The following is a 26,810-nucleotide window of genomic DNA, read 5'->3' on the forward strand; positions in this document are numbered from 1 at the left end:
TTCCCATCCTTGGGGCCAGGGAGACACTGCACCTGTGCATAAAGGCTCCTTGGGGGTCAAAAAGGAGGGGGCACCACCCCATAATATGTGACGCTAAGGCCGTCCCTTAGGCCTCTGGGCTGGAATCCATCTTGGAAAAAAGTTGTGCACGCATATTGGGGAGGCTAGGGCGGGTCAGGTGGAAAAAGAAACCAGATAATTGGCCAAAGGTAAACAAAGACCTGGAAGAACTGACCTATATAAGAGACTTAACCGCCTCTTCACTGCGCCCCTCCTCATTAGGAAGGACGCCCACAGCCTTTCTCTCCGGGTGTGCATCTCTGCCTTGCTTCTGTCTTAACTATACACTGTTTCTCTGTGTGCTCTTGCACTTGTTGTTGCGCTATGTCTCTAATAATAAACTTTGTACCTGTTTTTACAGTTTTTGCCTCCTTGAGAAATGCATTTTTCACTGGGGGAAAGGGCCAGGGGGTCTGGTGGCTAGGATTCCTGGTTTTCATCCAGGCTACCCAGGTTCAATTCCTGGGCAGGGAAATAAGATCTGCTGCCTTTCCGAGATCACTATTATGTTATTTAAAACTCAATTTTGACTTCAAAATGTTTTTATAGGTGAAGAAACCAAGAATATGTTATAGTAGATGGAAAATGATCATCACTCTTGAAAGAATTTGAAGAGGTTCAGAACAAGCCTCCCAAAATATGCCACTTTGTTATGCAGACTATTTTGAGCTGAAGGCAGCCACACCCAGCAGACTCAATTTTATCTGTCCTGTAACAAGGTAGAACAATTTAGATAGGGGGTCTAACTCAGAAAGAGAGCTATTACCAAGAGATAACTTTTTCATCTGAATGATCTATCTGTATGGCAGGACAAACATATTACCAAACATCTGCCCTCCTCGACCTGTGAGTCACCTCCTCCAGCTGAAGCCCCAGGCCCCTATCCTGTTCCTTAGCCCAAGATGGCATATAAGCCTCAATTGTCTGCCTTGTCCTTGGGTTTCATTGTCTTTGTGGGGTCCCCATATGTACATAATTAAATTTGGTTTTCTCCTGTTTATATGTCTTATGTCAGTTTGATTATTAGACCAGTCAAAGAACATAGAAGGGTAGAGGAAATTTTTTTATCTCCTGCAGTTCTGTGCTTCAATCAGTGCATCTTGTAGTTATAGACTGGAATGTCATTATATCAACATTAGGCATGAAATTACCATTAAGATTATTAAGATAATATCACAAGCAAAAACTTTTCTCTTTTATTTCAACTGTTTCTTTGTTTCATATCTGGATAAACTGAAGTTGATAATGAAACCGAGCAGGACCCCGTGGGGCTCCTGGGCATGGAAGCCTTTCTGTACACCATTTCTTGTTTGTTGGAAATAGGCTTTAGCCTCCATGACCTTCCCTGAGTTCCAAAGGGCAAGTTCAAACAGTTGCTAATCAGGGAAGGGAGGGGATGCAGAGACAAGGGAGGGGCAGTTAAGAAACAGTAGTACAGCCTTGGGACAGGATCCTGGTCCTGCCTCAAGGGATACATATAACAATATCTTTGAGCTCTTCTGCAGAACTAAAACCCTGAACAAATGGAAGATGTTAACTACTTGAAGCATTCTTCATTCCAGAGAGAAGGTCACAGTTTGATAACCTTGAGAATCACAGAAGCTCATCAGGAGACCACCTGAGTCCAGATTAAAGGAATGCAAGGCCTGCACACACCCTGATCCTTATCAGCAAGCCCACCCTTGAACCATTGCTATAAAACTCCTCACCAAATCCTCCCCCCCACATTGGGACACACAGTTTTTTGTTTTTTTGTTTTTTTTTTAATGATACAAATGAGCTTATTTATTTATTTATTTATTTTTATTTTTGGCTGTGTTGGGTCTTCGTTTCTGTGCAAGGGCTTTCTCTAGTTGCGGCAAGCGGGGGCCACTCTTCATCGCCGTGTGCGGGCCTCTCACTATCGCGGCCTCTCTTGTTGCAGAGCACAGGCTCCAAACGCGCAGGCTCAGTAATTGTGGCTCACGGGCCTAGTTGCTCCGCGGCATGTGGGATCTTCCCAGACCAGGGCTCGAACCCGTGTCCCCTGCATTGGCAGGCAGATTCTCAACCGCTGCGCCACCAGGGAAGCCCAGAACACACAGTTTTGAGGGCACAAGCCCACTCTGTCCCCCTTTTGTAACCAAGCAGGACCCTATGGGGCCTTCCCGGGACAGGCCTTCCCCCATGTCCTCTGTTAGCTCCTCTCTGAAGTACCTAGATAATAGTATTTGGTGCACAATTCCTGAGTTGTTTTGCAGATGTGAACCGCTCTCCCCCCCAAAAAAAATATGTAAGATGTTAACTACTTGACGGCCATGAGCATATAGCCCCAGGCTTCCTGGAGCCTAAGGATTGATAATGTTAACCCCTGTGACACCACGCTGTTATCTCACCATCAGCCAATCAGAGAATTGTGCCCAAGCTGATCCCATACCTTGCAACCCCTTTCTCTCACCTAAAAGTGCTTTGCCGAACCCCTTCGGGGATTTTGGGGCTTTTAGGGCATGAACCACCCATTTCCTTGCATGGTCTTGCAATAAACCCTTCTCTGCTCCAAATTTCCTACGTTTCAGTTTGTTTGGCCTCACTGTACATTGAGCACATGAACTTGCGTTAACACTTTGCCTGGCAAAGCAATAAAGTTATTCTTTCTACTTCACCCAAAACTCTGTCTCAGAGATTCAATTTGGCACTGGTGCACAGAAGCTGAGTTTTTGGCATCAATAACAGCTAAGGTTTGTCTGAAATAGAAGTTTAAAATCCACAAAGCTGAACCACATTATAAGATATGAGAAGTGTCTCTAATAAGAAATATGTTACTTATCAGAGTCAATGACATAAAGATTACAATAGGTATAAGTATTTAGAAATGTGAGTTTCTGATTATAAGCCCTAGCCAAAGGAAAGCAAATCAACAACAGCATAACACAATGTGTCTGCTTATTAGATTTAAAACAGTGATTCTCAAAGTAAGTATTTCTGACCAGAAGCATCAGTGTCACCTGGGAAATTGTTAGAAATACAGATTTTTAGACTCACCCCAGACCTACTGAATCAGGAACACTGGGGTTTAGTCCTAGCAATTTGTGTTTGTAAAAGCCTTTCAGGTGATTCTGATGTACACTAAACGTTGATGTTGAGAGACTTTTCTCCAGAGTATTTCTGTACGTCTCAGATTGGTTTTTTTCCAGACTATCTTTTCAAGGATGTTTGTAAAGCAAGCAGCCTGGGAAGACAGAAGTACTGTCTCTCTCCAGGGTAGAGGGTAGGTTTGTTCTTGACCAGCATGATAAAGAAAACATCTCTCCCTGGGGCAGAGACTGGACAGGTTTGCTAACAGCCGCCTTTATAAGACTGGGGGCTTCCTAAGCGTGGGGATTCTTACTGTGACATAGATACACTATATGTCCAAAGTTCATCTAGACCTGCTTTCACATTATCCCTATGGATCTTGAAGATCAAGGGGAATGTGAAGGTCATGAAGTCTGTGTGTTATGAGTAATAGAGTCTTTTATCTTTGAAATGGGGGTTTCCTGTCTTCTGCCAGCATCCATGAAATTGTGGCAGGTTACCTTGCCAGCTTGCAAGACTAGTCACATCTGTGACAGATCAGAGCTACTGGACCAGGACACTCAAACACATTGGAATTCTTTCCCTTTAGTCAGTTCTCTGCTCAGGTGTCACTTCTCAAAGGGGCCTTTCCTGATCATTCTATTTAACATAGTGCCTTGTGTGCTTCCTACTCAACTATCTGCTATATTTTTATTATCAGTGGTTATATTACCTGATAACATAATATACATACATACATTTATCTGTTTATATTTTATCATCAACCTTCACCACTAAAATATGTTCTATGAGGGCAAAAGATTTGTCTTTTGTTCTGCATCCAGAACAGTGTCTAGCTTGATATTTATTAAATGAATATCAATATAATGTATTCTATACAACTTAAGCTTACTAAATGGATATAAATATTTTCCACAAGTAGGGCAGATATACTAGACCAAGAAGTTTTTAAAAAATATTGAACCCAGTTGATTAATTTTGTCCTGTTTTGATAATAAGTTCAGCCATATTTTGTATCATTGCTTGGACAGGCATTTGGCAGAAGGCATATAAAATAACTCTAGGATATCATTTCCAAATCTCCTTGCCTCTTTTTTTTGGTTTGAACTTGCTCTAGAGCCAAACCATTTGCAGATCTTCTAATCTTTTAATTTCCTTTGGTGATTTGAGCTGTTTTAAATTCAATCAGCCTTTAGAATTCTCAAGAACAGTAAATGTATGCTATGAGATGTTTCAAAATGAAAGTGTGAAACATAGAATCCTATACTCATTAAAATGAAAAATCTGAAGCTCTCAGAAAAGATATATTAATGCTTCAATGATTAAAATTGTTTGGCAGTATATTTATTCAAGGAAAAATAATTCTTTTTCTGACTGTGTGCCTGGCTGACTGTGTACTCACATTCTCAGCAAATCATGTATGTTTGTGCATAAATATGTGCATAATTTTATATGTAAAATATTATACATGATGTATTATGTATATATTTATACACATAAAATATATAATATGCATTTGTAAAAATATGTATGTATACCTGTAAATATTTTTACACTCACAATGAACATATATTCTTCAGTGTTCTATAACCTAATCTAACATCTTTATGATGAAGACATAAGGATTCACCAGCAGTCACCCGACTCCCGGTAAATAATCCTGTATCATAAATCTCCACCTAGTAGGTACTGGCCTTGCTATTGTGACATAAGTTGAACAGTAAAATAGTAAGCTAAGTAATCTGGTGCTACTGAGTGTGCTGACATACATGGATTGTGTTCTCTCCAGTAAGGAGCAGTGTAGAGAGACCTTGAATTAAGGACATTTAAAAAAGCATAAGTGTTTCACTGAAACCTCAAGCTCACAGATACGGCAAGTTAAGGAGCCCTGGTTTGGAGAGCCAACTGGATGATATGATAGATGAGATGAAAACTTTGGAAAAATGAGTAGGCAAACCATATGAATATGAGAAGAAGAAAGTATTTTTCAAATGCTTTTTCAGTTTCAGAAATAAGCCTTGAAATAATTATATGAGGGTTAACATTCAGAGAAATATAATTCATTAAGCTCCAAAATGTATAGTAAGATAAAATCTTTAGATGGAAGCCAACTGGTCCCTCAGATTGGGTCTAACTTGACTCCATAATTGTGTGTAAACTTTGGCTTTCTGTGTTTTTTAATATGACTTCAGTACTTATAGTCTGGTTTGAGGAACTGCTTTATACCAACCAAAATCACAAGAAGGGCTCAATGAACCAGAATATCAATGCTTTATGTGTGCAGAGAAATTACCTGCTGTTCAATACATCGTACACTTAATATTGACTGTTCTATGAACTTCTCACTTAGTAGGTTAGTCCAGCTTGAAGCTAAGATTGTCTGGTATGTAAGAACAACAAAATTAACTTAATAGATAGTGCCTTGGAGCTATAAAAGTAATAATGGGTCATATTGCTTGAGTGCTATCATGAATCATGCACTAATTATATTAAACTCTCTGGCACAGAGTAGCCATTCAATACATAGTCATTCAAAATGAATATGGAAATCCTCACAACAACCCTTTGAGGTTGAAACATAGATCCATACTTACTGTAGAACTTACTATGACATCTCCTTGTTATGATGCCTTGACTTGCTTTACAGTTTATTTCAGCTATAATTTAATATCCTTGATGAGGTCTTGGATTCACTGCTATTATGAGCAACCCATCTGAAAACTACTTTGGGTGGGTTATTTAAGCAGACATTTCATCTCATCTATATTTTAATTTGCTTTCCTAAGTGCTATTTTCAAAAGGAAATTCTAGAGTGGCATCCTCCTTGTATGCCTTAAATATTTTTTCCTGTTTGGCTAAGATTATATATGGCTTTTGCAATCTGATCTCTTTGAGTAGGGCTATAACAATGACCAACTGAGACACAGCAAAGCAGATGAGGATGAGGTTTGCATCTGAAAGCACAAATCCCTTCCTGTACCTTCTTTTTTTCTTTTTTTTTTTTGAATTTTATTTTATTTATTTTTTTATACAGCAGGTTCTTATTAGTTATCCATTTTATACATATTAGTGTATATATGTCAATACCTTCTAATATTTTTCATTCTTTACTTTTCTTCTCACCTCTATTCCTTCTTTCTCATTCTAACATCTATCTAGCTACTTCTACTTTCTTTCACGCTAGCAGAGAAAGCTCATATTCAACTGGCATTTTTCTCATACTAGATATCTGTGTAGAGCCTAGGAACTCAGATATCCAGTATTACTCTGAATAATGCTTTATAAAAACCTCAGCACCACCTCACCCCATTTCCTCCCTCAGATAACTCTAGAAATATTTAAGTTGAAAGTACAACAGAGCTATGTACATCAGCTTTGTGCAGCAGAAAGAGAAGAGTACTTGGGCTAGAATGTGTGGATTTTAACAATGCCAGTTGTACGTCCTTTATTAAGGTGCTCAACCTTTATGAACTTTAATATCCAAACTTGGAAAATGATGGGGTTAAACTAGGTAATGCTTAGGCATCTTTTAATTTTAGAATATCTTGACTTTTAAAAATGTGAATCGTATTATATCTAGTAGGCTTGAGATTACAACACAGTTCTCTGTTCAGATATACTGGTCTTCCTATGAGTTATGCACAGAGCATGGATACGTACTTGTAAACCCAAAATAAATTAAGAATTTTGGAGGGGAATGTGAGCAACAATATGATGGTGCAAGTTAAGAGGTATATATGAGGCACAGCTTGGGGGGTGTGCGTACTCAAGGCATCTGGTAAGTAGAAGCCAGGGATGATGCTAAATACCCTATAATGTCCAGGATAATAAAAAAATTATCTGTCCAAAAATGTCAATAATGTTGAGGTTAAGAAATCCTTTACCTCCCACCTTCCTGAACTGGGGGTTGCCTGTTGCTTCCTAAGCTACCCTTGTTCTTTTCTCCCTAGAAAGGGAAAGTGAGCTGACCTCAATTCAATTTAAAGGCTAATTTGCCTTTTCATGGAGTTTAACAAGCAAAAGAGCAAGTGATATCCCCATAGCACAGATGGAGAGACTGAGCTTTAGCAACAATAGACAATAGAAAGAAAACAATTTACTCAATCTCAAGTGTGCATACAAGATACCAATACTCAACCCCAAGACTGTCTTTTGGCAACACCCATGATTCATGGCTCATTATCTACCTGGAGTTTAGAAGATAAACTGAATGGGAGGATTGGAAGAGAAGTTTCACTTCCCCAAGGCTGTGTTCTCTCAAGAGTTTCTAGATAAATTTTCAAGTGAAAATAATCTAATTAAAAAAAATTCTTTTCAATTAAAAATGACCAATGAAAAGTTTGTTGATGCTAATATATTTTGAGAGTCAGAATTACAGAAAGAAACATTGCATTTAAAACAGTACAGAAAACTATGCGGAAGAGAAGAAATTATTTTGGGAAAAGTAAATGAATAATTCTTTAAATCCAGGACTACTTTTTATCTTCTGCCATCATAGAAATGATTTCATTGTAAACTTCTTGAGGTGCATCCATTGCCCAGATAAAGTCCAAGTGATTGTAAGTAGGAATTTCCTTGTGGTAAATGAGATTAGACAGTTTTGGAAGCAAAAGGTCAACATCCTGAGGGTCAGCCAACAGGTCATTGTCACCGCTCCATACTGCAATTGGCACATCCATGGCTGTCAAATTGTAGTTGGGAGGTGTGGCCTAAAACACAAGAGGAAAAGAATCAGAGTTTTTATAAGTAACTGCACTTGAAACTCAATACTTATTCAGTGGGTAGATTAGATATCATTAACTAACCTAGTTTTTTTAAAATTGAGATATAATTGATATATAGCATTATACTAGTTGCAGGTGCACTACAATGATTCCGTACATGTATACATTGTGAAATGATGACCACAATAAATCTAGTTAACATCTACCAGCACATGTAGTTTTTTTATATATATATTTGTAATGAGAGCTTTTAAGATATACTCTCTTGGCAACTTTCAAATATACAGTACGGTATTATTAACTATAGTCACCATGCTGTACATTACATCTCCAGGTCATACTTATTTTATAACTGGAAGTTCATACTTTTTGACCACCTTTACCCATTTTGCCCATGCCTCTGGCAACCACCAATCTGTTTTCCGTATCTATGAGGTTTTTAATTTTTTAATTTTTTAGATTCCACATGTAAGTGAGATCATACAATATTTATCTGTCTGTGTCTAACTTATTTCATTTAGTATAATATCCTCAAGGTCCATCCATGTTGTCACAAGTGGCATGCCCCAGTTTCATAAGTAAATCTTAACAATTATTGCTCAGAGTTACCTTTATCCACAGAGGAACGTGGATGCAAAGTTTTAAATCAGTGCTTCTCAAATTCTAAAGGCCCTGTGAATCACTAAGGGATCTTAATAAAATGAAGAATGTGATCCAGTATATCTGGAGGCAGAGCCTAGATTCTGCATTCCCAGATGATGCTGAGGCTGCTGGGCCTGGACCATGCTTTGAATAGGCGGGCTTTAGATAATAATTCTTACAAAGTAAAAACTTAAATTTCGACTCTAGCTGAAGGAAGTGAATCTGACTGAATTTTAACTGTGATAGATAGTTTCTACACAAATAGTTACTCAAAATGTCCTGAGTCATTTATTTTGGCTTTGTATGGCCTCCCAGTATAGTCATTCCATAGGTAATCATTTCGTTTAAGGAGCTGTATTTGTTAAATACTTGCCTGATTTTACTAAATATAGGTTCAAATTCTGAGAAAATCTATCAGTAGCCCCATTTCCTATTTCTACAAAATCTCCATTCACACATAGATTTTAAAGAGATTCATAAAGCAGGCCAAGGGGACAAGAGAATCACCGCTTATTTTCCCACTGTTCACAGAGAATTTTGTTAGTTTTTAAAGATGATATTCTCAAGAATTCTAATCCAATATACGAATATTTTCTTTATCCTTATGTAATAGCCAATTCACCAAAGAAAAATATTTTATTATATGCAATTTTTCATAGTACTTTAATACTTTATTATATTCCTTTATATGTTGAAGAAAAGGGAAAATTGTGAAGAATATCCATAAGAATAAACCTACTTTTCTTTACTCATATTCCACTGTTCAAAGTGTTTTCCAAAACCTAGCTTCTGGCTCTTAAATTAGTGTCACTCCCTCAGTCAGTTGAAACCATCCTGAGTTTGGCTTGATTGAAGGGAGAATGGAATTGGGAGTGGGTGTTTCACACCCCACTTGGCCCTTCAAGGCGGAGTCTCTGATTACTGTTATTAGAGCCCAGTAGAAAGATAGAGTCTGTGTCTGGGGGGTTTGAGGTTGTGATAGCTGGGGGGAAAAGTCTTTACAACAAATGTTTGATCTGATTGTGTTCAGAAAACCTCTTTAAAGACATCAGAGATGTAAAAACAAGGAGGCTCGGCCATCTTTTTCACACAAAAGACGTTGTGGTGAAAAGATATAAATCCCTTGTAGATATTGAGTCATTGAAACAGATGAAAATTAATAGGGTTGTTACTACTTGGATGTAAAAATTGGATGTGGGGTGAAGTAAAAGGGGAAAGAATTACCAAAAAAACACAGAGTACTTCTCTCATTCAAAATTAGCCTGTGACAATCTGAGAGTTTATCCTGAGCTGACATTACCCATTAATTACTGTCAATAACTCCCTGAGTCTGGGTGGAGAGATGAAAAGTTATTATCTCAACTCATATTAACCTCAGGTACGATGGACTCCAAAGCCTGGCTTCTTTGTACTACAAGTAGGAGGAATGCTTAATATATCTACCTGCATACAAGGCTCCTGTCTGCTGAAAAATATTTCCAGCCTTGAACTGCAAGCATACCATCCTTCTTTTATGTCTGGGAATATGGTGAGAAAACTTCTCTGGCCATCAACAAAGGATAGGAAATTGTTTAAGAAGACCAGAGATTCCAGCTCTATCCCATGAACAGTTAGAGTTATTAGTTTAGGGAATTCCCTGGTGGTCCTGTGGTTAGGACTCTGCACTGTCACTGCCAAGAGCCTGGGTTTGATCCCTGGTCGGGGAACTAAGATCTGGTAAGCCTCGCGGAGCAGCCAAAAAAAAAAAAAAAAAAAAAAAGGAGTTATTGGTTTATTATAACAGTTAGTTGCACTTTGGAAAGGAGAAGACAGCATGCCGGGGGTCTGGGATACAGGGCAGATCTGTCTAATGCAGCAAGGGGTGATAAGATCTAGAAGGTTCTCACTGCAGTGGTGTGGTACTTTGAGGGCAGCTTGAATGAACACAGACACTGGAGCGTGAAGGCTCAGTGGAAGAATTAGAGACCAGTGTGATGTTCCACATGACAAAAAGACTCAAAGGATAGAGTCATCTACTTTATAATTTCCTTAAGGCTAGGTCTAGGCAACAACATTCCTTTGGAAAATACCTGCAAAGTTATCGTAATTTCATCTTTAACTTTTTATATCTTTGTCTTTCAAAATGCACATAACCTCAACTTAAGATGCTTACCTGGTTATAATGCAGTAGGTTCTGAGTTGGGGTTCCCCAGTCAAAACCTTGGAATTGCCCAGAATTAACAGCCTAATGTAGAGAAATTAAAGACACAAGGAAATTAAAAAGTCACTTGGCTATGTAAATAATAAAATGCCAACTTTTCCAAGTAGTTTACTTTTAATTTAAATATTATTTAAAATTTTTTTCTCATTCCAAAAATAGACTATTAATCCTCCACAACAATTTATTCAAGTTTAAATGCAGCTTTGCTTGAAATAATTTCAAATCATAATCATCATTTATTTCTTGTTACCCAAAGCACCTGTTTTTTGTAGGATTTTCATTCACATGGATTGATAGATATTTTCATCTGGTAGTCACGTGCCAGAAAAATTACCTCTTAGAAGCATTTGACACAATATTTTAAGACTGTGTTTTATGTAAATTGTTAATGGTTTAGGCCCACAAAAAGTTTTAGCAGCTTGAAATGATACCTGACTCCAATGGAGGGCGTTTTGAACTGAAGTTCCTGCTGGATTATGTGCTAGATACACATCTAAGCGACTCTAGAAAGCAAACACACAAGCACACACATGCACACTTAGATGTATGTTAAGTTTCTCACAAACATCTAAGACTTAACTTTTTCTGATCCAGATCAAGTTTTATGGGGAGCATTACTGGCAGGATATGAGCAAAAAAGGTGTACATCAATTTATAGTTTGCAAACTGTGATTATATGGGCTAATTTCGAGGGTATATAACTAAACTAAACAATTTTGAGGGAGAATAGTTGTCAGTGTATAATACTATTAGTAGCAAAACATGATATTCTATGAGCAAAACATGATATACTATGAGCATTGTTTTGTACTATGTTCTATATACTTTACATATGTTAGCTCATTTAATCTTCACAACAACTCATTTCATGGATAAGGAAATCAAGATGGAGGAGTTCAAGTGCACTGCAAAGATAGGATTTGAATTCAGGCTTTTACCCTGAATCCATATTCTTAACTACTTTCTGATACTGCGTTTTGTCATATGTGCTTTTAAACATCCGCTTGGTGCAAAGCAAATGAAATAGAAGGTAAAGAGTGTGGACAAGATCTTACATAAATAGTTGCTCTGAAATAAGTTTTAGAAAGTTTATGGAGATGACTATCAGCGTTAAAAATATTTAAAGTAATATTTATTCAATATCTAGACATATTTTTCCTACAGAGGAACCTGACAACTTGGTTCAATGCCTCCCCTCACAGAATTTAAATGTCACATCAATTATTCAGGTGGTCAGAAGTGAGTAGGGAGTTTTTTGTTTTGTTTTGTTTTTCCTACAAGCTGTTTACTTCAGGGCACAGTGAGGTGATGGAAGAAACGTGGAGGCAACAAAACTGGGAGCAATGACTTGTGATTTCTCTTGGGCTTATCTGCATATCATGGACAGAATTCTGAAGTGACTCCTGGTTCTAATAAAGTACCATTCCTAAGTGATGATGAGACAAGTAATCACGAGGGTTGCTCAAAATATTCAGAATAGAAATTTCAATGCATACAAACCATGTTCAAGTTTTTATTGTCAAATCCAGTAATGGCAAACAAGGCGTTCCTACAAAGGATATCCAGTATCTCATGGGAGCACACTTCAGCACCAAGAAAACTTTCAAAAAAATTGTGTGGGTAGAACATTTTGTTACCAAATATAATCTGAAAAATAAAAGCATCATTAAAGATTTGCAAATAACAAGCTGCAGAGAAGACATTCATTTGTCTTGTTTACTGGTACAAATGGGAATAGACATTATATTTTCATACTTCTATATGTTGTCTTAAGAGGTTTAAATACTCCCTCTCATTGAATTCCCACGATAAAGATATGGAATGGACAGGGCAGGTATGAGTATTGAGTATTAATTGCTGCATTGAGAACTGCACTGGCTTCTGAGAAGTATAAGACACAGAGTTACAGTCTAGTTGGGGTCATAGGAGTTAGGGAATAAACTCATAAAACAGCATGGTAGAATATCACAATTAAGTGCCAAGATGTGTGATTTCAGCAATAAATAAATAAATAAAAAAATCAGGAGGGGAAATGGTGACTTCCAAGCCATATTTTCAGCAAAACCTTTGAGAAGACAAAGAGGCTTGGTAGTTTAAAAATTGAAAGGACACACCCTAATTGTTCTTAAAATAAGTAGACACTTTGTTATCCCCATTTTATTTAATTTATTTTTTATTGAAGTATAGTTGATTTACAATATTATGTTAGTTTCAGGTGTACAACATGGAGACTCCATATTTTCAAAATTATACCCCATACAAAGTTATTATAAAGTATTAACTCTATTCCTTGTGCTATACATTATATCCATGTGACTTACTTATTTTATAACTGGTAGTTTGTACCCTGTTATCCCCATTTTATATGTGAGAACATAAGGCTAATGAATAGTCAGGATCTTGGTCTAGTGAGAACTGGATTACAGCTAGAATCTTGATCTAAGCCTCAAGCCTCTGACCTAAGGTCTAATGCTTTTTTAAAAACCTCTCTCTACATTGCCTGTCAGAAAATCTGAATATGAGTAAGAAACAAACAAGTTCTGAATCAATGCAACCTGTAAACATACTCAGGGTCATCACACAATTTTACATTTTGAGTAAAAGCTTTACAAATGTAGTTGGTCTGTAGGTAAAATCTCTTAGATTTTAGGCATGCATGTTAATTGAGTGGAAAAAAAAAAAAAAAGAATAGCACTCAACCACAGAAGAAAATGGCATCATTAAGTTTTGTAGCCTGAGGTAAACTGTTCTGCTAAAGGAGACTGTGTATGTGTGTGTATGGGTTGGTTTCGGTGGGTGGGAGAAGTCAGTGATTAAACATTGGAAGAAGGAAAGATTATTAATTCCCTACCATGTATGCCTCCATAATATTTACAGTTTCTTGAAACCTATGCTACTGCCCTATGAAATCCTCATTTAAAGAGGAAGGAGCTCTAAGGAAAAGCCTTGGAAAGCCAAGGGTATATGATAAGGGGTCTCCAAGTCCTTGCCTCACTTCACCATTGCTATCTTCCCCCTCTCTCTCTTTTTCGCTTCCCTTCCTTTTCTTTCCTATCCTTCTTCTTCCCACTTTTCTTGGACCAGGTGGTTTAGGCTTCTCATTTGACTCTTTTGCTTTTATTTCCCTTTCCCTGGTCTTGTGGGGGAATCACAGCCTTGAAGACCTGTGTGGGTGCTTGGTAAAGAAACATCCACGGAAGGAGCAAAAACTCCCCCAGGCATTGCTAATCCACACAAAGTAATCGAGAATAAAGAAATCGGTGGGGATCTCATAAACTATAATGGGGATTCAACCATGGTCAGTGCTATTCAAGAAATAATATAAACATGTTAATTTCCATCCTTGAATATAAACATGATTGTCCACCAGGTGTTTGTTCTCTTTCCATCACTTTGAAATCCACAAACAATTTAATATCTTAGACCCAGTTAAAGGGAATCACATACCTTGAAGAGGAAGGGAGGAATGAGTGCAAGTTTGTTCAACTGGCTTTTGGTATACTTCACCGTGGCAACTGGGGCTAATGCATAGAAGGCTTTGATTTTTTGAGCCAGCGTGGGATTGGTAGAAAAGGCGATAAAACCTGAAAAAGAACAAGAAAATGTGAAAAGGTGTGTGTGTGCGTGTGTGCTTTACAAGTGTGACATTACTTTGGACTTACTAGGGGTGCCATCTGGGACAACCTGAAATCGACAAAATGATCAGATTTTAGTATATTTGTTTTATTTTCATAGATTCTCTCTAGGAACATGAGGGTAGAACTTTTTTTTTTTTTTTTTTTAAATATTTATTTATTTATTTATTTATTTATTTATGGCTGTGTTGGGTCTTCGTTTCTGTGCGAGGGCTTTCTCTAGTTGTGGCAAGCGGGGGCCACTCTTCATCGCGGTGCACGGGCCTCTCACTATCGTGGCCTCTCTTGTTGCGGAGCACAGGCTCCAGATGCACAGGCTCAGTAATTGTGGCTCACGGGCCTAGTTGCTCCGCGGCATGTGGGATCCTCCCAGACCAGGGCTCGAACCTGTGTCCCCTGCATTGGCAGGCGGATTCTCAACCACTGCGCCACCAGGGAAGCCCGAGGGTAGAACTTTTTGATAGTTATAATAAACTCTTTCATCTGACTTTAGAAAATAGGCCAACTTTAGAATAATCATGTGGTAACAAAAATGTTATAATTTATATTACAATAGGTTTGGTTCAGTTTAAAATTATCTAATCTCATAACAATGAGATAATTAACATTTAATATAAGTAGGGTATATGAGTGGAAAGGTTAAAGCACAAATTTGAAATATGTCCAAACAGAGTTTGAAACCTGGTTCTGTGATTTATTAGCTTTGTGATATTGGAAAAGTCACCTAAACTCTAAGAGCCTTAGTTTCCTCATCTAAAAATGCATGTAATAATGAATGCTTCCTTGGGTTGTTTAGGAAGTACTTGAGGTGAATCATGTAAAGTATTTACCAGGAACTAGTCACATAGTAAATGCTTGACAAATGAGAAGCCGAGATAATTCCAACATCTATATACAATAAACATTCTCAGCCCGTCTGCTTTTAATTGTTTTCATGAACAGTAGCATATAAATAGACTGGGTTCTAATCAAAGAATTATCAACTTAAATTCTTTACAGTTGAATTACATAGGACAATCTCTCCCTACTGTTAATAATGACATATCGACGAGACTCAATAATGCCCTGAAACAAAATTTTTCCGATTTATACAACGGCCTCAGTTACATAATATCCAGCCTGATCCCAGTGGAGGAAGAATGGTCTTTCCAAGAGCACTCTGTTTATTAAGGGATTCTTTATCTGGTTGCCTAACTCTGTAGATATCAGCCAACAGATCACCCAGAGTAAGCAAGAATCACACGCGAGGAGCCTGAGTGGGTGTCCATGGGTCCATATAAGGTCAGGACAGGTGACTTCTCAGAATAAACTTAATCCCACTTTAGACACAATTCTATCAAGGATACTTATCTAACTTTCAAGTACACACCAGATTGATTGGAAGATGTAAATTAGAAGGCAGAAAAAATTTCCCGAAATTTATGAGTATGGTGACATAATGACAGACTCTCCAATGGTGAGAAAGAAGAATGAAAAGAAGTTCAAATGAAAGGAGTGCAAAATTTAAATACTCAAGAGACTGGTAGGTCGGAGTTATTTTGTGTCAGGACAAGCAGTTCTATTGATAGCAATAACTCCGAAGGAAATTGTTGCATTTCAGCTAAATGCAATCATTTTATAGCCCTATATCATTGAAAAAAAGTTAAGCTATGTTCAACATGTTCTATTTTAAAAAGCATGGGCATTGGTCATAAGTTGAGGTAGATTTCCATCCAGAAGGGTTAAAGTTTGGATAGTTTTGGAAACTAAAGGAGTAAATTTTAGGAATCTAGAACATTTCTCACTTTTTAACAAGGAATTTGAATCCATGGTTAACCATGTGTTTTGTTGCTGTTCTTCATTGCCCTGATTTCTCTTCGAGTCCAAGGCATTTATTCAGCTGAAGCTGCAGGGAGACTTTTGATTTTGCATTTGCTCAAGAGAACCCAAGGTCCCTTCCTGGGTCATCCTGCATTGAATGACTGGTCAACAAGTGGGTAAAGGGCCAGTCAGCTAGTCCCACTGATGAAGACTCTGAAGAGCCATCTCATACAGAGCTGGCTGGGGACTTCTGGGGACTGCATCACTGCTCAACTTCTCCCTCTGCCTAGTCCTGCTTTTTTGCCCTTTCCTCTAAAAGTGCTTTTATTAAAAAAAAAAAAAATAGCGCAAATCCTCATCTCCTTGGGCCCATAACATATTACACAATGACAGAAACATTGGGAAGCTCTTCCTCACTGACCCTTTTTTCTGTCTAAAATTCTACCAGTGGGATCCATGCTTTAGGATGAACAAGCAGTGGGAAGAGAACTTCCACAGGCTTCTACCAACTATTTCATCCACTTTCCTGAATATGTCCATATATGGACATTCGGATTGCTTAGAATTGTAGTAGGAAGTAATGTCACTGGCTGACAGTGAGGATCAACATAAAAAATACACCATTATTTCTCCCATATCATCCCCGATTCCCCCTTCTGCTTTCATCCTTTCTCTTCCCTTTACAGTTTCTCTCATGGTCTCTTAAATTTCCTTGATTATGCTTTTGTCCCAACCATTCCACCAAAGTTGCTGTTAGAAAGGTTCCCTTATAGCTTCTAGGTTGCCAGAACCAACGGTCAGTTCTCAGACTTCATTTCACATGATTGATCAAAGCTTCTTCCACAGTTGACTACAGTATTTTCCTAATAACATTTTCTCTACTTGTCTTCCAGAACACTAGACATTCCTGGCTTCCCTTACGCCACAGTCACCATTATTTTCCAGTTTATTCACTTGATTCGTCCTCATCTTCCAAATCAATTGTGGCCCAGGCCTTAGTGCTTGGACCCCTCCTCTTTTCTGTCTGAGCTCAATTCTTTGGTTATTGCATCCTGTCTCATGTACTGATGATTCACATTTTGTATTTTCAGCCCAATCTTCCCTCCTAAACTCCAGATTTGTATCTACAGTTGATTGCTTGACGTTCCACTTGAATCTCCAATAGCAACTAACACTTGGGTCCAGAACTGAGCCCCTGGTCTCCCCACCACCTCAGCTGTTCTTACTGTCTCCCTCGTCTTTGCTAATGGCATCTCCATCATCTCCATGCTCTGGCCATAAATCGTGGTGTCATCCTTGACTCCTCTTTCTCTTACACTCCATATCCATTATATAAGCAAATTCTGCTGGTTCCGCCCCCCCTCCTCTTTGTATATATATATGAAATACGTCTAGAACCTAACCAGGTATCTTTACCACCCCCTCTTCTAGGTCACTATCATCTCTCCCCTGGGTTACAGTAAGAGTTCAGTGACTGCTTTCTCTGCTCCAGCCCTGTTTTCCTTCAACAACTGGAAGGATCCTGTTAACATGTCAGATCATGTAACTCCTCTACTCAAACTTTTCTATGGCTTCCTTTTCACTCAGAGCGAAAGCAAAAATCCCTACAACAGCCCCAAAAGCCCTGAATAGTAGGCCCTCCTCACCACTCCCACCCAACTCACCTCTGTCTCTCTCAATCTGATTCATCCACACAATGAACAGCCCCATTGCTGTTCCTTGAATGTGCTGCGTGTGCTGTAGCGTCAGATCTTTTGTGCTATCTGTTCCCTCTTCCTGGAATATCAGTCTTCCAGGTATGAGCTTGGCTCACTGACTTCCTTCATGTTTACTTAGAAAGTATTTGGTGGTGTTCCTGGTATAAAATTGCTGTGTACCCCTCTGATGCTCCCTAATCTGACCCCCTGATTTATTTTTCTCTTCATAGTATTATCATTATCTAGCATGGTATATATTTTACTTTTTAATTTTTATTATTTTCTCTACTTTCTCCTGCTAGAGTATAAGTAGTAGGAAGACAGAGATTTTAAACTATTTAATTTTTGCTGTATTCTTAGGATACATTATAGGTGCTCCATAAATATGGTTGAGTGAATGGAATAAACTTAGACCGGAGCCTGTGTGGTACAAAGTTTCAGAGCATTGGTTTGGGCGTCAGATTTCCTGACCTGGTATCTGAGCTACCCTATTTGTAATAACTGTGTTACCTTACACGAACTATTTATTTACCTGCTCTTAATTTCATTATATATACAATAGGAATAACAATGGTCTTGTATCATTGGGTTGCTGTAGACATTATATAATGAATGGAAAGCAATTAGCATGACGACCAGCACGTCTGCATAACCACTGGGAAGGGGTCTATATGAACTAAACTACCTGCTAACTGCTGTTACCTACCAATGGTGGTGCCCTGGGAATGGCCAACATAGTGTAGCTTCTTCTGTCCAGTTTTATTTAAAATGAAGTTGATTGTGGATGGAAGGTCATATGTAGCCATTTCATCGAAGCTGCAAGAAAAAAAGACAGAATAAAATTGAATATATTTCCTTGCTGTACTTTCTATAAGTCAAACCTATTTAAGCTAAGGTTTCCTTTGAGAAACAGAAAACTAGATTCTCTAAGCATTGCTGCTTATAGACTATTAGTGAGTGTCAGGGGCTCTTTGGGGTGGCATCTCATAAACAGCTGACATCATTTCTGAAGCACAGCATTACAGCTGCAATTTAATCCAAACACAATAGTAGCTGTAGCTGGGGAATACTTCTACCCTTGAACCTGAATGTCAGATTTAATCATCATTTGTATGTTGTGTTCTACTGCCATGTAATATGAACAGATGCTCTATTTTATTGTTTACAAATCAGCCAGAATAACCTTTTGAAAATGAGAACAGGCTATGCCACTCCCCTGTTGAAAACTTTCCAGAAGCTTCTCATTACACTTAGAATGAACTCCAAGGCCTTCACCAAGACCTACGCAGCCTGGCCTGATCTGGCCCTTGTCAGCATCTCTAGGCTCCTCTCCTCTCACTCGCCCTCTTCCTCACTACACTCGGAACACACGAGCTTCTTTCACTTCCTGGAACTTCTAAGAGCACCTTTGCACCTCAGCATCATCGGGCAAATTCTCTTCTCCACTTCCATTAGTAATTTCTAGGAATAAGGCACAAGAGGGCCAGTGAGAGGAAATCTTTGATAATCTCCCCATGGTGTCAGAATTTCATTGTCTTCCCCACCCCCACTTGAATACTGATGATGACAGGTGCTATTCATGAACCCCCAACTGGGTTTAACCTTCTAGTAATCCACGTGGATGTTCCTTCAGAATCTGCCGGGGGCAGCAAATTTCCTTGCTTCAGTCATTTCGCTCATTCCTTGTGGAAAAGCATATTCAGGGAATCCCGTAATAGTGGTTGCTGGGATCACAGACAGTTTGGAGGAAAGGCTACCCTTGGAATGAGGTGTAAGGAAGAATCCAAAAATGGATTAGAATGAAGATGACTTCCTTCTCCTCCTATTTGGAGTGTAATTTGTTAAAATGAGGCTGGATTGGAAGCAGTGAATACCTATGCCTTTTAACTCAATATTTATTTTCAATCGTCCCTTTTCTTTACCTGAAAGCCCAGAATTCAGCTGAGTCTGGTGAATAGAATAAATTTGTCCTGGCCCAGGTATTTCCTCTGCTGTTTCCCAGCCACACATCATATCCAGCATCCGCCAGGAGGAAGCCCAGGCTGTTGCTGGGTAGGTTGGAAATCCAGTTTGTGGCCGATGCGAGGAAACCATGCTGCAGAAGCACAACAGGTCTCTGACCTAAAGAAGAAAATTGTTAAAAGCCTTATAAACTCACTCCTTATTCTCAGATAAACATGAAGATAGAAACAGGCTTTTATATGACTAGAATTTAAAAAGTTTGCTTGGTGAGGTGAATATTTCTGAATACGTTATCTTAATTGTGGTGACAGTTTCTCAGATGAAAAAACGTGTCAAATTGTACACTTTAAATATGTGCAGTTGATTGTACGCCAATTAAACCTCAAAAAGCTATTGAAAAAATTATATTCTAAGGAAATTCAGCATTATGTTAATTAAGTGGGTCTTCTATTCAGGGCCTCTGAGTTTCCACCCAGCACGACAAACTAAAATCATGGGCCAGTGTGCTTCACATCAGAGAAACCAACGTAAATCTGGTATCACTCAGACCCTCAGCTTAATCTCAGAGACCAAGGTGGTTCAGGTTTTTTTTGAATAACTTAATCTAGTGTTTTATGATTAGAATATTTTTGACTGGAATGTATATGATTCCGGATTTGAGACACTCATTTTTTTCCCTCATACCAATCCTACCTAAATGATTAGCATCATTCTTCCCATGAGGAATCCGATAGACCTGAAGGACGTAACCATCTGCAGTTATAACTTCATGCATTTCACTTCGGTAACCCCAGTAGGAAATCATCTGACTCTGAATGCAGAAAAGACAAAACATTTAGCTTCATGAGTATGCTTGGCCACTTTTGATTATTAAAATAGAATTTCTTATTGGTTGGGGTAACATGTACTATGTAAAGAAATCTTTCAGACTTTATAATAAATCATAAAGAATTAATGAGAGCAATAGTGTCAATATCTTTGGAAGTGTTGTTTTTTAAATATTAGTGATATGAATAACTTACAATATTCATATTGGCTTCAGGGTTCATCGCTTTTTTTCCAAGGAAACAAAATGAATTTCCAGACATGTGGATGAAACACATTGCTACAAGTAGCCACCACATTTTCAACCTATTAGGGGAGAAAAGTTATTGCATGATGTTTGTGTTTAAGGAGAGCCTGAGAACAAGGACTCGCCGCAGAGGGAGCAAGGCCGGCAGATGGCAGGAGGACCCGGGTCCGAGGATCCAGTGCTTGGTATATGAGATCCAACAGGGTCTTGTCTTCAGAGAACTCACCACATCGTGAGGGGAGAGACAGATGTGTAAAGAATCCTGCAGTGGAGTGCATCATGTGCCCAGATGAAGACCAAAGCCCAGAAAAGGGCATGTCCAGTCCAGGATCCCTCATCAAGGCCTCATCAAAGAAGGACTTTGACTTCTGTCTGGAACCTGCGGATTCCCATGTGATCAAAACCACGGGAAGGACACTCTCAGGCTTGCCTGTCACAGGGAGAGGGCTGGGGGGGCTGGGGCATGGGGTGGGTGGAGGGCAGGAGTCCAGCCCCACACTGTGCCCCATCATAATGGACTCAGCAGTGTAGTCCTGTCTGCTCACCTCCCCAGGATTGTCTGTCCTTCCAACCCATTTCTCAAACCAGGTTTCTAGCCTTAGCCATGAGTGTCTGCAAAATCTCTACCTGAGTTTCAAAATGTTGTACCTTCACTTTAATAATAATCTAAACAAACTGACAGGAGAATAAAAAAAATTTTGCATGTTGTAAATGTTACAATATAACATAAAGTCATGATATTGAGCTGCCTTGCTATTTGCTTCATAGATTTTCCATTTATTACCTTATCTGTCCTACTGTTCTCCTTGTTTCTCATCACTTTGTCAATTAGTAGGTTTTCACAACACTTCTGCTATTCTGGTAATTTATTCAGCTTTATACATGATTTTATTTTCCCAGAGGACCTTTTATTTATCAACCTACCCTTGTAGCCTTGATGTCAGAGCTACCATTTACCATCTGTTATGGTTTGAGTTGGTTTCCCCCTGACAACCCGAAAAATAGATATGTTCAAGTCCTCAGCTCAATACCTCCGAATGTCACTGCATTTGGAAATAGGGTTATTACAGGTGTAATTTAAGTTAAGATGAGGAAATACAGGAGTAGAGTGAACACTTAATCCAATATGAGTGGTCTCCTTTTAAGAAGATGACCATGTGAAGACAGAGACACACTGAGAGAATACCATGTGACAATAAAGGCAGAGATGGAAGCTATTCAGCTGTGAGCCAAGGGGCAAAAGAGTCTGCTGGACAACCACCGGAAACCAGGAAGCGGCAATGAAGGATTCCTCTACATGTTCCGGAGGGAGCATGGCCCTTCCGACACCTTGATTTTAGATCTATAGACTCCCCAAATGTAAGACAATAATTTTCTGTTATTTTAAGCCACCCAGTTGTGGTACTTTGTTCCGGCAGTCCTAGGAAATTGATATACCATCTGTCAGAAAACGGAGAGAGAATTAATACCCGGAATGATCGTCTTTTTTGAAACTGTGAATAAAACAGGGAGGTCTGTCTGTTTTGTATGTGAGAACTTCCTTTAATTCCCTCAGAATGGCAGACTAAATGTCACTCATACATTGACAATACAGAGAAATTTTTCTATTATTGCTTTAAAATATCTGGATTCAAAGATGACCTATTAAATAACTCTTGTTCACTCGCTGTACTACACATGATGCATACTAAATCAGTGACCATTGTTCTGTTTTGAATTTCTAGGTGTCCTGATTCCTCTCCATTCCTACTGCAAAGATCTCCATCAACTCTTCCCCTCTCCCTAATGGATACTTTTCCTAAGGGATGCCTGCACTAGCATAATCCTGCTCCCACCCCGACCTTGGAAATGCTCCATTGTGTTCCATTTGCAACCTTGTAATTTTTTCAAGGTTTCAGACTTTTATTTTCCCCTACCCTCTACTTGAAACCATCATATCCAAATGTGGCTGTAGTTTCCACAGCTGCAGTCTTCTGCTCTAAACTTGACATGTTTATTCGACAAGGAAAATGTTAGCCTGAGGGATACATGAAGGAATGGCATGTTCTCTGCCTTCAAGAGACTTACAATGTAGTGATAGTTCAGCAGTACCAGCTCTTTCTACTTGCTCTCTTACCTGTACTGTCCATGCATTTCTCACTCCCTTCTACTTCAGGTCTACTCAGGGCCTATGTGCTTGCTCTTAAAATCCCATAGGTAAACTGAAGCTTTAGATATAGTCAAACAGAAGGATGACTAGGTACCAAGGTAGCTATACAGCATCCTTTTCAGTCCTTGGCTCCATAAACATTTGCTGCTCAATAAATGAAAATTAATTATACTATTAGTAGTACTCCTCAAACCTAATAAGTCTCTTTGTTAGCCTCATACTTTCTAACTAACAGCTAAAATTAAATTTAAAATGACTGACCCTACTATTCCTAAGAGCCGCCTATGGCCTTTTATCTTTTATCAAAAATTAAAATAAAAATTATTTCTCATTCACTATATGAACCTCAGCAAGGCTTATTAGGATTATTTGTTCCTTAAGAAACAAATTTGTGTATGTTGTTTTGACCAAGGCTGTAAAAAGCTCAATTCAAAGCTCTCAGGTTTTGACGGTAGAGGAAGACTAGGAGAGAAGGCAGAAAGGAAGGTAAGAGGTAGGGGTGAGAGGGGGAGAGTGAAGAATGATATTTATATAGGATACTAGGATTGGTGACTGTGAGGGACCTAATCTGGTCAAGTCTGCCAAACCGGCCTTTTTTCATAACTATAAACATTCCTTGAATGTTATTTGAATTACTAAAATAAATGAATTTTTCCAAAATACCCCACATACATTGTTAATAAATACTGAATATGTTAATAAATACTGAATATGTTTTCAAACTCCTTGCCACTTCCCATAGAGATCGTGACTAGAGTACCATTCTACCCATATTGGTTTGAGAAACAGTCAGGTTTGATTTCAAGTTAGAAACTGCATAGTGAGGAGGTAGAGCCCCTTGGTAATACAGCCCATTCCTGTTATACATTCAGAGCATTGCTTGTTCTTTCTTTTTTTCAAATGTCCTGAAATCAAGCACCAAAGGAGAAAAAGAGAGAAGAAACTTCCTAGAAAAAAAAATTTTGATATACATATAATCAAGGTTAAAAAAATCAATGGAAAATTATATTTTACCTAAGGTAGAAATAAAGTTCACAAAACATATCAATATATTAATTTTGAAGTATATTAAGTAAACTTTATAACACCAGAGAGTCATACTCACTGTCACCACACTGAATGCTTTCTTGAAGGTAAATGAAAAACTTAATTCTCTTCTTCCTTCTCTCTCTCACTAAATACCCCTGTATATATAGGCGTACATGTGTGTGTTTTGGGTGACCTTTCCTAAAAATGTGTAGTCACTGCATTTCCAGTGAACTCGCCTATTTGCCAAATGGCAAGTCAAATATTGCATAAGTAGTAAATTCACAAGAGGATATGGTTCCAATACATCCTTAGAGATTCATTCTTTTTGATTTGTCACCTCCTGAAACTCTGCCTCCAACATCCTCATTCTCTGAGTTTTCTTGATTCTGGCAGCTATCAACTTTTTTCCCACACTTGGGTAGGAGCACTTGAACCCATAAAGAATTATATTTACTTTAAAACAGTCAGTATGACCCCCTGGTATACTTTTCAAAATCTGAGAGAAAAACAACTTTTATCAAAAGGTTTTGATGGTTGTTTTTGCCTAAATTATGAAATAACTAATACCAAGTATTGCACATGTGAAAAATTGAAGTTTTATTTATTTATTTATTGAAATGTTGTTTTATTAAGAACACTTAATAGGAGGTCTACCACCTTAACCAAAATGTTATGTGTACAATACAGTACAGGGGCAGCACTGGTATACCGGGATCCTCTCTAGTGTGTTCAAAGTCGTATTTTTCTTTTCTCCAGTGGTGTGCTGGAATCTCCCTTCCAGATGGCTGGACTTCTATAAAGCCTTTCTCATCCACAGGTGTCGGCCCACATCGGCATTCCCCAGGTTTTCCCAGTTGCAGCTATGAAGAGTTGGGACAGTTTCAATGGCTTCTGCTGGTTCCACAGCCCATACGGAGGTGTGTCTGCCTACCAGCTGCACAGGTGGGTTAGACTTTTCTTGGGTCCCTGGTAATATGGTGCTGGATTCCACAACTCCCAAAGAGACTTTCTTGTTTGTGATGGATATTGATTTTTAGTTGTTAAAAAGGGGAACAAAAAGGAGGGACATTTTATATCACCTTGATGCTGATGTCACTTATTATTGTTAAAATGTCAACTTTTCTTAAATTTTTCTATTTTTTTCTATATTCAGTAGAATCCCAGTAAAAATTTTATCAAACTTTTTGGTAGAAATTGACAAGCTGATACTAAAATTAATATAAAAAGCAAAGAACTAGAATATTCAAAGAAAATAAAAGAAAAAAAACAAGTCAGAGTATTTCTCTCTGATTTCAAGACTTAAGTTACTGTAAAGGTACTATAAGCAAGAGAGTGTGGTAAACAAAATATTTCTATATCCATACAATGGAATTCTACTCAGTAGTAAAAATGAGCAAACTACTATTACATGCAACAACATGGATGAGTCCCAGAATCATTCTATGGAGTGAAAAAAAGAAACAGGCATCCAAATTCTAAAAGAAGAAGTAGGGCTTCCCTGGTGGTGCAGTGGTTAAGAATCCGCCTGCCAATGCAGGGGACACGGGTTCAATCCCTGGCCTGGGAAGATCCCACATGCCATGGAGCAACTAAGCCCATGCGCCACAACTACTGAGCCTGTGCGCCACAACTACTGAGCCTGCGTGCCAAGAGCCCGTGCTCCACAACAAGAGAAGCCACCGTAATGAGAAACCCACGCACCGCAATGAAGAGTAGCCCCCGCTCACCGCAACTAGAGAAAGCCTGCGCACAGCAACGAAGACCCAACGCAGCCAAAAATAAATAAATTAAATAAATAAATAAATTTAAAAAATAAAAAAATAAAAGAAGAAGTAAAACTTTCACTATTTGCAGATGACAGATATTAAATATAGAAAACCCTAAAGACTCCATCAAAAAAGTTAGAACAAACAAATTCTGTAGAGTTTCAGGATACAAAACCAATATACAAAAGAGTGTTACATTTCTATTCACTAAAAATGAACTATCAGAAATAGAAATGAAAAAAAAAATCCCTCTTACAATAGCATTGAAAAGAAGAAAATACCTAGAAATAAAGGTAACCAAGGAGGTGAAAGACCTATACACTGAAAACTATAAGACATTAATGAAAGATATTGAAGAAGACACAAATATACATCAAGATATTCTGTGCTCATGATTGAAAGAATTAATATTGTTAAATTCTCAATATTATCCAAAGCAGTCTGTAGGATCAATGCAGTCTCTATCAAAATTCCAATGGCATTTTTCCCAGAAATAAAATAAACTATCCTAAAATTTGTATGAAAACATAAAAGACCACAAAGAGCCAAAGCAATCTTGAGAAAGAAGAATAAAGCAAGAGGCATCTCACTTTCTGATTTCTAACTATATTACAAAGATATAGTAGTCAAAACAGTATGGTATTGATGTAAAAACAGACACATAGATCAATGGAAGAGAATGAGAGCCCAGAAACAAATGCACACATATATGGTCAATTAGTTCACAACAAGAGAGCTAAGAACATACAGTGGAAAAAAGAGAGCCTCTTCAATAAATGGTGTTGGAAAAACTGGATAGCCACATGCAAAAGAATGAGACTGGACCACTATATTATACCATGCACAAAAATTAACTCAAAATGGATTAAAGACTTTAATGTAAGATCTGAAACCATAAAACACCTAGAAGAAAAATAGGGAGTAAGCCCCTTGACATCAATCTTGGCAATGATGTTTTTGTATTTAGCACCAAAATGGCAAGCAAAAAAAGCTAAAATAAACAAGCAGGACTACATCAAA

General features: G+C 38.2%; 1 protein-coding gene across 2 annotated transcripts; it reads right to left on the reverse strand.

The window, feature by feature from the left end:
* Positions 1-7,525: 7,525 nt before the first annotated feature.
* Positions 7,526-20,898, reverse strand: LOC102997692 (gastric triacylglycerol lipase). 2 transcript variants are annotated; one of them, XM_007179151.2, is made up of 9 exons: positions 20,797-20,898; positions 20,468-20,585; positions 19,735-19,933; positions 18,519-18,628; positions 14,128-14,264; positions 12,181-12,327; positions 11,112-11,183; positions 10,633-10,704; positions 7,526-7,823 (listed from the first exon to the last, which is right to left on the reverse strand). In XM_007179151.2, exons 1-9 carry the CDS (start codon positions 20,896-20,898, stop codon positions 7,587-7,589), a joined length of 1,194 nt encoding a protein of 397 aa, XP_007179213.1. In that variant the 3' UTR covers positions 7,526-7,586. The 2 variants fall into 2 exon arrangements, with proteins under 2 accessions (XP_007179213.1, XP_057387184.1); XM_057531201.1 differs by having other exon boundaries at positions 19,735-19,837; positions 20,462-20,585.
* Between the last annotated feature and the right edge of the window lie 5,912 nt (positions 20,899-26,810).

Source organism: Balaenoptera acutorostrata, chromosome 16 (genome assembly GCF_949987535.1).
Source record: "Balaenoptera acutorostrata chromosome 16, mBalAcu1.1, whole genome shotgun sequence".
Classification (NCBI taxonomy): domain Eukaryota; kingdom Metazoa; phylum Chordata; class Mammalia; order Artiodactyla; family Balaenopteridae; genus Balaenoptera; species Balaenoptera acutorostrata.